We start from the raw sequence: 13,313 nt of genomic DNA, 5'->3' as shown, positions 1-13,313 counted from the left end.
AGGTGTCACATGCTGTCCAGCTGCCAGTATCTCTTAGACTCTTGACCAGTGCTACATGGTGGGCTGGGGTGTGCTGGCTTGAAGGGCACCAGTTAGCATGATGCTGCAGTGGCAGGGATGGCTCGCTGAGAACATGGGCCACCAGGCATGTGCACCAGCTTGTGAGTTAGCTCCCTCCGAGCAGCTCCCAGGCTGAGCCAGGCTTGGGGAGCACAGGGATGTGGACTGGGGTGCTGTGGGAGCTGCTGGACCACACATGGTGTGTTGTGCCACACTAAGGCTGAGAGTAAACCTAGGAAGCGATGGGAGCTCAGCTGTGGATAGTCAAAGGCTTCTCTCCAGGTACTTATCCCTCTCCCTCACTTCATATCTTTTCTTCTGGCCTCCTTGGGCAGTCCCTCAAAGTTATTCCTGGTTTTCTTGGAAGTCTCAGCTCTTACCTGCCCATCCCTCAGCTCCCTCCCCAGCTGACCTCTCCCCACTCTGTCCGCAAGAGGCTTCTCTCATGACAGCCAGAGACTTAACCTCTGCTCTCCAGCCTCCCAAAGTGGGGCTGGGGGCTGCACCTCACACATCAGTCCTTCCTCACTCTCAGCTGCCACCCACAAGATCACAGTGTCCCTCGAGTGATCAGCAGGCCCCAGCTGGTCTGCAAAGAAGGGCCTGAAGGACAGCCTAGCAAAAGGACACCCTAACAAAAGGGTGTGGGGCAGAGCCTGAGGTCCCTACCAGTCCATCGCGAAGGGCAGCAAGCAGCCAGAGCAGGCTGGGCACAGCGGCAGCTGACTTGTCCAGCACGATGGGGTGGGGCAGGCTCAAGTCCGTGTCCAGGTGCCACGCCCTCACTGCCAGCCCCCATGGGCAGTGCAGATCTGCACTTTCATGCCTCCCAAAGGTGTGCTAAGCCTGCTCCCAGGCTGCAGGCACAGCAGAGGGGGTGAGGAAGGGACGGTTTGATGGTTGCTGTGACTGAAGCTTGGCATCTCCAACACTTGTTGGCAGCTCAGTTGTGTGCTGCTGCTGGAGGACTATGGCAGCATTTGTCCTTCTTGACACATTTCTGTTTAGATCTGCAGCTCAAGTGGCAAGAAAAGGAGTCAAGAAGAGAGATTAATTCCTACTTCTCTCTCCTTGCTGATGGGAACAGAGGTTTTCAGCAAGTATTTCATTCCCTTGGGAGGAGGTAGAACTGGAGAAGTCTTCCCAATTCATTATGGCCAGAACCTGGGCTCGTGATGGTTCTCCCTCGGGGACACCCACTGATCCCAGCAGGCAGGCATCCGGCAGCTCTCAGCAGCCATGGCAGCTGTGCAGACCCAGGTCACCCCAGCCCATCTGTCAGGCCAGCAAGGAAACAGCCTGAGCTGGAGGGCTGGGCCCTGAATGGGAGAGGTGGAATTCAGCCGAAGGTCTGGAGAAGGACTGGTGGAGGCACCATGTGGCTGGGCACAAGGCAGGACACAGTGTAAAGGTCTCCCAGCTGTGGCAATGGATGTGGCTGGTTCCATTTGCCCAGAGCACAGATGTCTAATCCCTGCCTGGAGCCCTTTGCTGGCACTGCACTGGAGCGTGGAGGGTTCTGCTGGCCCTTGTCACAGCCCCTGTGTGACAGCCTGATGGGAATACAGGGGGAGCCTGAGCCTCAGTGCTAGGTGCTGGATGCCTACAGGGGACCTGCAGACAGACCTCTGGATCCAGCATGATCCAAGGAGAAGACACAGCCAATGACAGGCTGCATAAGCTCTCCATTCCACCTGATGCCCTCATGCTCCCTGTCCATCCTTCCCCTACAGAGTGCATTCCCAGCTCTCCAAGGCTGTCACCTGCTGTCCCTCTCATAGAAGGTGGCAGCTGAAGCCCCTGCATGAGTGATTGGATCTCTTGGTGGCTTTCACTGCTGTTTTGGTAGGGCTGCACCAAGCAACAGAGCTTGGGCACCCTCACAGCCTACTTTCTGCGCTCCACCTATTTTCTGTGCTAACACCTCCATGCAGGAGTGTGCTGGGCTGTTTCTGCACCCCACACTGTTTGGGGAGAACTTCAGGGCTTCACTGAACTCCCTGGTCATACACAAGTCACTTCTGTGCAGATCTGAGCCCCTGTTCAGGCAAGCACCTTTGCAAAGTTCCCTCTTTTTCTCATTCTTGGATGTTCATCTCCAAGCACAGGACCAGCCAGGTCGATCCATGCCAAGGAGCCCAGCCAGATCCCAAGGAAACCCCAGTCCAAGGCAGGGCTGTGGAAGCAGAGGAAGGTGGAGCTGGGAAGTGAAGATGTTGCTGTTGGCAATCAAAGAGCACAACCCCGAGGCAAGTGGGTGCTGAAAACTCACGAGGACAGCCCGAGGGAAGTATAGATTTGGAGGAACGTTTGAGAGATGGCACTGGGCTGTGAACGAGGCACCCAGAGCAGCAGCTCTCCTAGTCCTGTTTGAGGTTTATCCATCACCACTGCCACGAACCTCTTCCCACAGTCTTCAAGGGTGTCCAGTTTAGCTTGCAACGTGCTTGGGATCTGGGATGTCATCTGCCTTGTGAGCACACCAAAGAGCCTCAAGGGTGCTGCCAATGAAGCAGATCTCCTACCCACCTCAAGGAGCTCAAGCCATCTCAGGGGTGCACCCACTGAAGGCCAGCCAAGGTGGGCGCTTCAGTGGGGCTGAAGCTGCAGGCCGTGGTGGGAAGGCTCACAGTTACATGACAACCGGTGGAAGGAGATAAACAGCCAGGGAAAGAGACTGGGGAGAAGTGAAACAGCAAACAGGGAAGTGTCAAAAATGTTTTGATGTCATGACAGCTGCCACATAGACCACCTTCAGATCTCTGCAATCAGCCTGGTATGGGCAGAGGAGCTCTCCAGACAGAAGGCAGTGGATGACTGTCTGCATCTAGGACAGCTCAGGCTTTCATCTGCAGTTACTCCTGCATCAGCACTGAGAACAGTGACAGGTAAGAAGCCCTCATGAACATGAGCACTATCTGTCGCCTCCAAGCTGGCACATGGATGGTCAAGAGCTGTGCTGCTCTGGTGTCCGTGGGTCTCGATCCCTCATGCTGGCAGTGGCAGTGACCAGGAGAGCTTTGAAAGCTTGCAGTGCTCATGGGTCCCTTCTGCTTAGCTGTCTCAGTCTCATACTTCTAGGCTGGTGAAGGTGATTTGTGACTGCAGATGGAACTTCTAGGAAAGACATTCCCAGTGTGCATGCCACAGGAGTCCCCAGTCTGGGCAGGAAGAGCACTGGAAAGCATCCATCCACTCTGCATGCAGCATCTGCTTCTGGGCAGCTCTTCTTCAGTGCCCTGAGGGATAACCTGAAAGTTAAGGCTCACTAAGGTGAGAGCCAGGAGATGGTCTTTGATCACAGCATTCTTCTTCCTGCACTTCCTTGAGCCCAGTCAAGAGGCTTTGGGTGGCCACTTTGGTGCTCCACTCCCTGCTGTCACAGAGCCCCAACACAGCTCTCCTCAGAGGCCAAGGCAAGCAGATGAGGCTGTGTCTGTAGGGATGGTCCTGGGGAAGCACAAGGCTGCATCAGCCTCTTGTGGCCAGCACCTTGTCCCCTCTCTAGACAGTGTGGAGAAGCCCCAAGACTGCCCTTGCTGATCTCCATCCCTCTGTTCCTAACCTCCTGTAAGAGAAGGGAAAAACCCTGGCAGCTCTGGAAACTTGCTGCTTACAAATGCCTTGACAAAACTGGGCAGGTTCTTCTCTCCAGATTCTGTGGAGCCTCCAGGGTTCAAAGTTTTGAGGGAGTCCTTAACACTTTCCTTTCCTTTCCTTAACACTTTCCTTTCCTTAACACTTTCCTTTCCTTTCCTTTCCTTTCCTTTCCTTTCCTTTCCTTTCCTTTCCTTTCCTTTCCTTTCCTTTCCTTTCCTTTCCTTTCCTTTCCTTTCCTTTCCTTTCCTTTCCTTTCCTTTCCTTTCCTTTCCTTTCCTTTCCTTTCCTTTCCTTTCCTTTCCTTTCCTTTCCTTTCCTTTCCTTTCCTTTCCTTTCCTTTCCTTTCCTTTCCTTTCCTTTCCTTTCCTTTCCTTTCCTTTCCTTTCCTTTCCTTTCCTTCTCATCTATTCTCTCTTCCTTTCTTTTCTTTTCTGTTATTTTCCCTTCCTTCCTTTTCTTGTCTTCTCTTTATTGTTTTAACCCCATTTCAAAAACACTCCCAAAGTTTTGCCCTTGGGCTCAAGGATGAATATTTACATGGTGAGGAAAAAACCAGCGCAGTAAGATGATCACCAAATACAGCATCTCAGGAAGCACAAACCAAAAGGGTTTGACTGACTCTTTTTTATGTTGTTTGAAGGGAGCCTGTTTATGAAAATGGAGACTCTTTGACCTTTTGCCCTGTATCAGGGCACAGCAATAATTATTGCTAATTATTATTTATTAATAACATCATCATCACGTTTCTGCTGGAAGCAAAGCTCTTTCTGCCCAGCTGTTGATCTAAGCCTTGCAAGAGTTGGCAGAGTTCCTTTGCTCCCTCAGATCTGAGTCAGAGTTTGCCAAATTGGGCAGCTCCCTGGTGCAGGAGATGGTGGAGCAGCAGCAGGTGCCTCAGAGTCCTGGGGGAAGGAGAAGCTGAGGCAGAAGGACACAAGGCAGAGAAGAGCAACTGGAGATGTTCAACCATGTCCACAAAAGGGTGGAAAAGAAGACAGTTCTGTCATTGTCCCCTCAACAGCCCCAGGTGGTGGCCTCTGGAGAGCTACAGAAGGCGCCGTGAAGTCGCTGATGGGAAAGAAAGAGCAACCAGAATAAATGCAGAAGCCTCATCCAAAGCAGCTAATTAAGGGATGTTTGCTGGAGAGTCAAGCCCAAACCACAACCACTTCTGGGGACAGTGAAGACAACAGCAGAGCTCAACCACTTCTGGGGACAGTGAAGACAACAGCACAGCTCCAGCAGAGCTCTAGAGGCTCAGTAGGATCTGCACTGTTGCCTTTGCCTCGCTGCTGCAGGATCAGCTTCCACATTGGTGCTTCTCAAGGGTCTGCTGCAAAAAGGACTCAGTGAATAGGCTGCACAGACAGACCACTGGAACCTGAGCTCCTCACCCAAGATAAAGAGCATGCAAGAAGCACTCCTAAGTGGGCAGAGCTGAGGCTTGGCTTTGCTGCTTTCCTTGGCTGAGAAGATCCCAGCTGTAGGTAACATGAGCCAAGAACATTTTTGCTATGAAGCTTACAGTAGCACAAGCCCATGGGGCATGGCACCCAGCAATGAAAGATTAGAGCAGCCCCAAACTGCTCCAAGCAGCACCAAGAAGCCAGTGGGCTCCAGAACTGAGGTGGATCAGAGGCTGCTAACCCTCCCAAGAGCTGCATTCAGCAGCCAGGCACCACTCTTCTGTGGCCCAGCCCCACTTCAGGCCTGCAGTCTTGCTTGTCTGGGACATTTCTGCAGGCTCTGGGAATTGCTCCACTCACACTGGCCACTTCCTGCAGCTATGGTGAGAAACCAGCCCCACTTGTAAGGCCTCTCTGAGCACAGTGGGCTGGGGAAGGACTGAGAAGTTCTTCCTGTCAGCAGCAGCCTGGGGCTGGTGACTCCAGCAGGGCTGCTGAGTCAGTCCTCTGCCTGCGTGGCTCAGGGCTGGGGCCACGCTGAGGTGCATCAGGCTTCTGCCAGCCGCCCAGCTGCCAGGCAGCGCCTCCGCAGGGCATGCCAGCTGAACCGCCTGCAGCTTTCCTTCGCCACCAGCCTGAGGAGGATTTCCTTCTCTTTCAGGGTTGTGCCAGCACGCAAGCCAAAAAGGACACAGCTTCTGGAGCAGCTTCAAGTCTCTTCTGGGCTCTTCCCTGGTCCAGGATCTAGCTGAAGTGTACTGAAAAGGGATGGAGGAGGCAGGCTTGCAGTGAGACGCTTGTTCCTTGGAACTTAAAAGGCCAGGAGGCAAACACTGCTGGGGAAGCTGGTGGAAAATGGCACACGAGAGGCCAGCTGCCAGTTTAGGGGATGTCTGCAACAACCCAAGCAGGAGCTGCTTCAGGAGAAGAGAACCCATCTGCTCTTCTTGCTCCAGAGTGACAGGGCAACATCTACAAGGAAGGACTCCTCTGCTTGTGGGCAGATGCCGACAATACAAACCCACTCCAGAAGCTGAGTACAGGATGGTGGCAGGTGAGGGACATGGACACTCCAAAGTTCTGCTTCCTGACTGTTGTAAAGGCTGGGACCTGATGGCTGCTGTGGTGCCTGGTGACACCACTGTGGTCCTGTGGTGTTTGGTGGCATCACAGGGCTGCTGTGGTGCCTGGTGACATCACAGAGCTCCCGTGGTGCTTGGTGACATCATAGGGCTGATGTGGTGCTTGGTGACATCACAGAGCTCCCGTGGTGCTTGGTGACATCATAGGGCTGATGTGGTGCCTGGTGACATCACAGAGCTCCCGTGGTGCTTGGTGACATCATAGGGCTGATGTGGTGCCTGGTGACATCACAGAGCTCCCGTGGTGCTTGGTGACATCATAGGGCTGATGTGGTGCCTGGTGACATCACAGAGCTCCCGTGGTGCTTGGTGACATCATAGGGCTGATGTGGTGCTTGGTGACATCACAGAGCTCCAGTGGTGCTTGGTGACATCATAGGGCTGATGTGGTGCCTGGTGACATCACAGAGCTCCCGTGGTGCTTGGTGACATCATAGGGCTGATGTGGTGCCTGGTGACATCACAGAGCTCCCGTGGTGCTTGGTGACATCATAGGGCTGATGTGGTGCCTGGTGACATCACAGAGTTCCCGTGGTGCTTGGTGACATCATAGGGCTGATGTGGTGCCTGGTGACATCACAGAGCTCCCGTGGTGCTTGGTGACATCATAGGGCTGATGTGGTGCCTGGTGACATCACAGAGCTCCCGTGGTGCTTGGTGACATCATAGGGCTGATGTGGTGCCTGGTGACATCACAGAGCTCCCGTGGTGCTTGGTGACATCATAGAGCTGATGTGGTGCCTGGTGACATCACAGAGCTCCCGTGGTGCTTGGTGACATCATAGAGCTGATGTGGTGCCTGGTGACATCACAGAGCTCCCGTGGTGCTTGGTGACATCATAGGGCTGATGTGGTGCCTGGTGACATCACAGAGCTCCCGTGGTGCTTGGTGACATCATAGGGCTGATGTGGTGCCTGGTGACATCACAGAGCTCCCGTGGTGCTTGGTGACATCACAGGGCTGATGTGGTGCCTGGTGACATCACAGAGCTCCTGTGGTGCTTGGTGACATCACAGGGTTCTTGTGGTGCTCCTTAGCACTCAGGGAAGGAGGACTGGCAGCCTTCACACAGTGCCAGAAGGCCTCCTGAGGCCTTGCTGACTCCAGCCAGAAGAGCAAAGTGGGAGCAGCCACAGACAGAGCTCTTCCTGTCTCAAGATGCTCATGTGGCTCGTTTGAGCTCCCAGAGGCTGTGTGCAGAAGGACCACAGGTCTCCCCCATGGCACATCTTGGATGGAGGACCAAGGATGGCTCCCATGTGACAGAGCTTGGACATGCAGGTCAAAGCCTTTTCCTCCTCTAGGTTCTCCACCAAGTTTGTGGCACGGTGTCACAGATCACAGCAGATCTCCTGTCTTGGTGCAGCCAGCAGTCAGCCTTGGGCTGGTTTGCAGGCAAACATCTGCAGAGAGATCAGCAGCCTGCCCCAGGAGCCCTCCGTGGCACTGGGCGAGTAAAACAGTTTCCTCAATAACTCTTGTCTCCTGCAGGCTGTAACCCCACACCACTCCAGAAGCTGGGTTTCTTCTCTTCAGTCTTTGCTTTCATGCTAAACCTCTCCCAGGAGAGTGGGCACCCAGGGATCTCTTCCAGCAGTAAGACCAGAGATGCCTGTTCTGTGTGGAAAGCTCCTGGGGCTCTCGAGTCCTCTTGCTGCAAACCTGCCTTTGCTGGCAGTGCAGACCTTCAAAGCACTTCCTCTTGCTGTCCTGTCCATTCAATTCCCACCTGGGTTGAGCAATTGGTGCCTTGGGACTCATCAGCAAATGAGCCATTTTCCTGTCTGCAAGTCAGCAGTGAAGGCTTTCCATGCTATGAAATAATGATGTCTGCTTCATGCAGCACATCAGGTCTTACTGGAGGCCATCCCCGAGCCTCCTCTCTGTTCAGCAGCTCTCAGAGCAGCCTGGACTGAAGGCAGGCTGTGCCTTGCAGCTCCTCTGCTTAGAACTGCCTGCTGCAGGCACCTGCTGACTGCTAGGTTGTGTCCTTCATTAGGAGAAGTGGAGCCTCACCACCACAGCTGCCTGTGGCAGGAGTTCAGAGAGCTCTTGCTGGCATCATAACAGATCCATCTCCAAAAGGCTTGATCTGGATCCAAGTTCTTCAAGTTCTTCCCCAAAAGAAATAGCCTTGAGGTCTCTGGTCTGTGCACCACCACGTTGCTTGCAGACAGAGCTGTTAATTCAGAGACTTCTCCAGGCTTCAAGGGTTGGGAGCTGCCAGCACGGAGCTGCTGGGACTTCCCGGGACACAGCTCCACCAGGATAGTGGCTGTGACCTTCTGTCACTGGCTGCCCCTACTCTTCCTGTGGGCACCACCAGCAAGATGAATTTACTGTGCCACTGAGCAGCGGCAGAGACAAGGACCCCCCAGCACAGGGCTGTGGTGCACAAGGGCTGCTCTCACTTCATGCACAAGGCAACTCTGGAGGAGCACAGCATCTGGTTGCTGTGCTGCTCAGCTCTTCTCATGTCTGAAGGGCAAGTTTGGCAGCATGGGAAGATGCTGCTCATCCTGTGTCCTTCCTACCACATCCCATCCTGCCCAGGGCAGTAAGAGCACTGGAGCTCAGCAGAGGGCACTTCCACATGGCCCTGCCTAGCGCTCTCCGCCAAAGCAAAGGAGTCCTGGGAGAAGGGAGGAGTTGTGCTAAGGGCAGCCCAGCTCCCAGCCCTTGCGGGAGGGGTGATGGCTTTGCTCAGACCTGTCCCTCCAGGCTGGAGGAGCTGAGGTGCCCAGTGAGCAGCACAGCACAGAGCGGCAGCAGCGCTCCACTGGCAGCTACACAGGTCCTGATACCTTTGGCTGTGCATCTCCACGGAGAGGCCTCGGGGCCACAGAGGCAGGAAACAGCCAGCTCTGAGCTTCTGCAGGCTGGGCACAAGCTGCAGAGTCTGTATCCCCAGGTGAGCTCAGAAGCTGAGTGCATCTGCTCAGCAAATGCAGACCCCCTGGTGACTCCACAGGAGGCCAGAGGCAGGTAGAGGAAGGCTTTGGGCACTCACATCTCCAGCATGGACACTCAGGTTGTGCTTTTCATTCACAGGCCCCACTAGGCTCAGAGAGGGAGCTGTGGGATGCTGCCGGGCTTGGTGGCTGAGCCAGGTTTGAACCAAAGCTGAAAAGGTCTCCCAGACCATTTCACATCCCTCAGGCTGTGCAGCCCTGCTGTAACCTCCCCAGCAAAGCTCATTTGAAGCATAACTTTCTCCTGGGTTTATTTTTGCAGGTTTTAGCATCTCAAAAGGAGGAATAAACACAAAGTGTCATGGAGTGGTGAACAGCTGCATGCTGAACCCACCTCTGAGCCCATCAGGTGGGATAGGAGAGGTAAGAGGCAAGTCCAGCCTCTTGCCACAGAGGAGGGAGGTGGCTGTGCACTGGGGAAATCCTCTGCTCAGAGAGGAGAATATATCAAGGGGGACATATCAGGGCTTTGGCCCCATTCAGGGAGAACAAAAGGGACCCAACCTTCCCTGAAGCTGCAGAGGAGAAAGAGAAAAGAGAGAAAGGAAACTGCCAGGACACAGTTTTCCTGAGGGCTAGAGTCAGGCAAAGGGATCGGTGGCACTCACACAGAAAAGGAAATGTGAAGTCTCCTGTCTCCCCCCCCCTCCCCTCTAATCTCCCTCTCTGAACCTGCCCAGCTCAGACTGCACTTGCCAAGAGCGCTCCAGAGCCACCCCCCTGCTGGCAGTTACCCCCAGCTCTCCTCTGCCCCCACCCAGTGCTGTCCACGCTGGCGCAGGAGCTGCTCTCCCTTACTTGCAGGACAGCTGGTTGATGCCCTCGATGTAGTAGCAGACCCCTCCGTTCACACAGTAGGACTTGGCTGTCTCGTTGCATTTTCTGGCGTGCCCAGACCAGGAGGAGAGAGTTGTGGTTACTGCAAGGGAAGAAAACACAGAGAGAGAGGATGGACTGTTGTTGCTTCTGCTGGGCAAGGATCTTTGCTCAGGTGCACTGAGAGCAACAAGCTCAGCCTGTGCCTTCAGACCCACCTTCACCTGCCCAGGACCTGAGGCTGGGGCTTGTCCTTTCCTTTCCCAGCAGGAGTGCCAGGCAAGTGAGGAGCTGCAGCAGTGCCTTCCCCTAAGCAGAGCAGCCAGCGTGGCAGGACCAGAGCCTTTTCTGACAAGCTGTAGGGGAAAGGGCTCCTTTCCCACCTCTGCTTGTCCTCCCCTCACAGGCAGGAGGTCAGAAGGGCCTGTGCTACAGTCACACAGCCATGGTGACAAGCTGCTGAGGCCTGATCTGCCTCAGGGTGCCGGAGCAGGCTCCAGAGCCGGTGCAGGGAGCGTCTCATAGCTCCCTCTCTCTGGGAGGAGACACAAACAAGTGGCCCAGGACAGGTGCGGTGCAAGCAAGACCTGCTCCACCCCCCTCCTTCCCCTGTTTCTGAGCATTTGTCTGTCATGCCCCAAGAGCCCAAGCAGCAGTTGGCAGCAGAAGTCTGCAGCCCCGTTCAGTGCAGAGGGAGGCAGCCAGCAGGGCTCAGGCCTCCTGGGCTGCAGAGGCTGCTCCAGAGTCACATTTCTTTCCAGAGAAAAGCTTTCCAGCCAGGTAAGGCTGCAGGCAAAGCTGATGGCACTCCCAGAATGTGCCTCCAACTCCTGCCTCTGAATCACAGAGTCACAGAATGGGGGAGTTGGAAGAGAGCTTTGGGGACCATCTAATCCAACCCTCCCTTACCACACCAGGTTCACCTACAGCAGGTTCCACAGGACTCAAACTGATAGCTCAGAGAGTCCCTGTGGGCAAGATAAAGGCTTCTAGGAAGGCAAGAGGCTTTTGCTAGAGCAACTGCTGCAGGCTGCACAAGCAGCCCAGCTCTGAGGAGTGCAGACCTCCAGAGAACAGAAAGGAGGCCTGGGCACTCCGAAGCACCTGCTGTGCCCAGCTGCATGCTGCATCTCCTGAGACACTCCCCCTTCCTGGGCTGCCCACCTTGCCTGTCCCCTGGCACAGTTCCATCACCGGCAGTGTGGCTGCTGCTGACATCCCAGCGTCCTTCTCACTGTACCCAAGGTCCCTGAGGAGATGCCCTGCCTCACCCTCCTTGCCACAGCACGAAGAAACTCCTGGAGGAGTTAGTGACACAGGCTTTGGGTAGGAGGCTGGAGCCAGAGCCCTGGGCAAGAGCTAACCAGAACCATGGGAGAAGCAGCGAGGGGCTGCTCCCCACTCAGACACGGCCTGTGCCCATCCCGCCCCCGCAGGCACTCAGAGGCTGCCGTGAGTGCCTGTCCTGCTGCCTGCGGCTGCAGCCCACACCCCACAGCCAACTTCTGGCACTGCAGCTCCAGCCCAGACCCTGCCACGCATGCCCAGGCCCCCAGAGGCGAAGGAGGGCTGCCAGAACCCTCTGAAGCCTCCAACCTTTGGGTGATGCTTGGCAGCTAAACAATGTTGTTGTGGCTCTCTTGCTTTTGGGGTGCATGGGCACAGGAGCAGCTTGCTCCTTGGGCTGAGGGACGCAGGAGCAGCCCAAGGTGCTGCCCACACACTGCACAAGGCACAGCTTGCAGCAAGGCATCCTCCAGCCTCAGTATCTGCTGCTTCCACAGGGAATCCAACGCCTTGCACCGCCTGAGAGAGTGAGGCTGCACACAGAACCAGAGAACCACAGAACCATCTGCTTGGCAGAGCCCTCCAGGCTCAGCCAGTCCAAGCCTCCACCAGCACTGCAGGCTCAGCACCAAACCATGGCCCTAAGCAGCAGGGCCACAGCTGCTTGGACACCCCCAGGGATGGGCACTGCAGCACTGCCCTGGGCAGCCTGTGCCAGTGTCTGAGAACCCTTCCAGGGCAGAAACATTTCCTGAGCTCCAGCCTGAGCCTCCCCTGGGGCAGCTTGGAACCACTGCCTCTGCTCCTGTCCCTTGGCACCAAGGAGCTGAGGCTGCCCCCTCCTCACCCCAACCTCTCTGCAGGCAGCTGCAGAGAGCAGTGAGCTCTGCCCTCAGCCTCCTCTTCTGCAGCCTGCACACCCCCAGCTCCCTCAGCCCCTCCTCACCCCCAGCTGCTCCAGGCCCTTCTCCAGCCTCGCTGCCCTGCTCTGGACAGGCTGCAGCCTCTCAGTGTCCTTCCTGCAGTGAGGGACCCAGAGCTGAGCACAGCACTCGAGCTGTGGCCTCCCTGGTGCTGAGGATGAGGAGGAGATGATCCCCTCCTGTCCCTGCTGCCCACCCTGCTCCTGACCCAAGCCAGGATACCAGTGGCTTTCTTGGCCAGCTGGGCACTGCTGGCTCATGCTCAGTGACTGCCAACCAGCACCCCCAGGTCCCTCTCTGAGCTACAGCTTTCCAGCCACACATCCCCAGGTCTGTATCTCCCCATGGGGTTGCTGTGACCCAGGGGCAGGCTCTGGCCCTTGGCCTCGTTAAACACCAAACACTGAAATAGCTTTCAGTGCTCTGCCCTGAGTTACCCTCTCCATTGGGGTTGTCTGTTCCCAGCCAGCCCAGGCAGAGCAAACAGTCCCAGAGGGCTCTGCAAGCCGCCCATGGCAGTGAAGGCTGAGTGTGTTCCTGGCCCTGTCACAGTAGAGAGCTGCTGCTCCCCTAGGGCACAGAACAGCAACAAGCTGGCAGCCAAGTGTGCAGAGGGCACAGGGCAGTCTGTGCTGGGCTTTCAAACAGACCATCCTTTTGCCAAGCTACCAAAGAAGCCTTTGCTAAAAACCTTCAAATGTGGAAACTTCCAAACTTCTGTAGGCAGATCCCAGGAATGCAGTCAAGAGTCCTGGGAATTAGAAGCCAAAGTCATCGTGCAGGGGTGCTGATTACTGGGCAGCTGAACATGAGCCAGCAGTGTGCCCAGGTGGGCAAGCCAGACAGTGGCATCCTGGCCTAGATCAGCAGTGCTGTGGGCAGCAGGATAGAGGTGAGATTGTCCTCCTGTACTGGCACTGCTGAGGACACACCTTGAGTCTGGGCCCCTCACTCCCAGAAGGACACTGAGGGGCTGGAGCAGGTCCAGAGAAGGGCAGCAAAGCTGGGGAAGGGTCTAGTGAACAGGGCTGGGGAGGAGCAGCTGAGGGAGCTTTGGTGTGGAGAAGAGGAGGCTGAGAGGAGACCTCATTGCTCTCTACAGCACC

The 13,313-nt window shown here is 55.7% G+C and overlaps 1 protein-coding gene across 6 annotated transcripts in view; it reads right to left on the bottom strand.

Moving 5' to 3' along the window:
* The window catches only part of NRG2 (neuregulin 2), a 223,790-nt gene that overhangs the window by 35,669 nt on the left and 174,808 nt on the right, over positions 1–13,313 (bottom strand). For all 6 annotated transcript variants that reach the window (XR_010306347.1, XM_064161360.1, XM_064161359.1 and 3 more), the window contains one exon: positions 9,980–10,100. Coding sequence is in view for 5 of the 6 variants with exons in the window: in XM_064161360.1 (XP_064017430.1) it covers positions 9,980–10,100 (121 nt within the window). In the remaining variant the exon portion in view is untranslated. The remainder of the gene's footprint in view (positions 1–9,979; positions 10,101–13,313) is intronic.

This window comes from Pogoniulus pusillus, chromosome 22 (genome assembly GCF_015220805.1).
Source record: "Pogoniulus pusillus isolate bPogPus1 chromosome 22, bPogPus1.pri, whole genome shotgun sequence".
In the NCBI taxonomy this organism is placed as follows: Eukaryota; Metazoa; Chordata; class Aves; order Piciformes; family Lybiidae; genus Pogoniulus; species Pogoniulus pusillus.
Note: the sequence above shows the minus strand (reverse complement) of the source record. Positions and strands in the feature narration are given on the sequence as shown.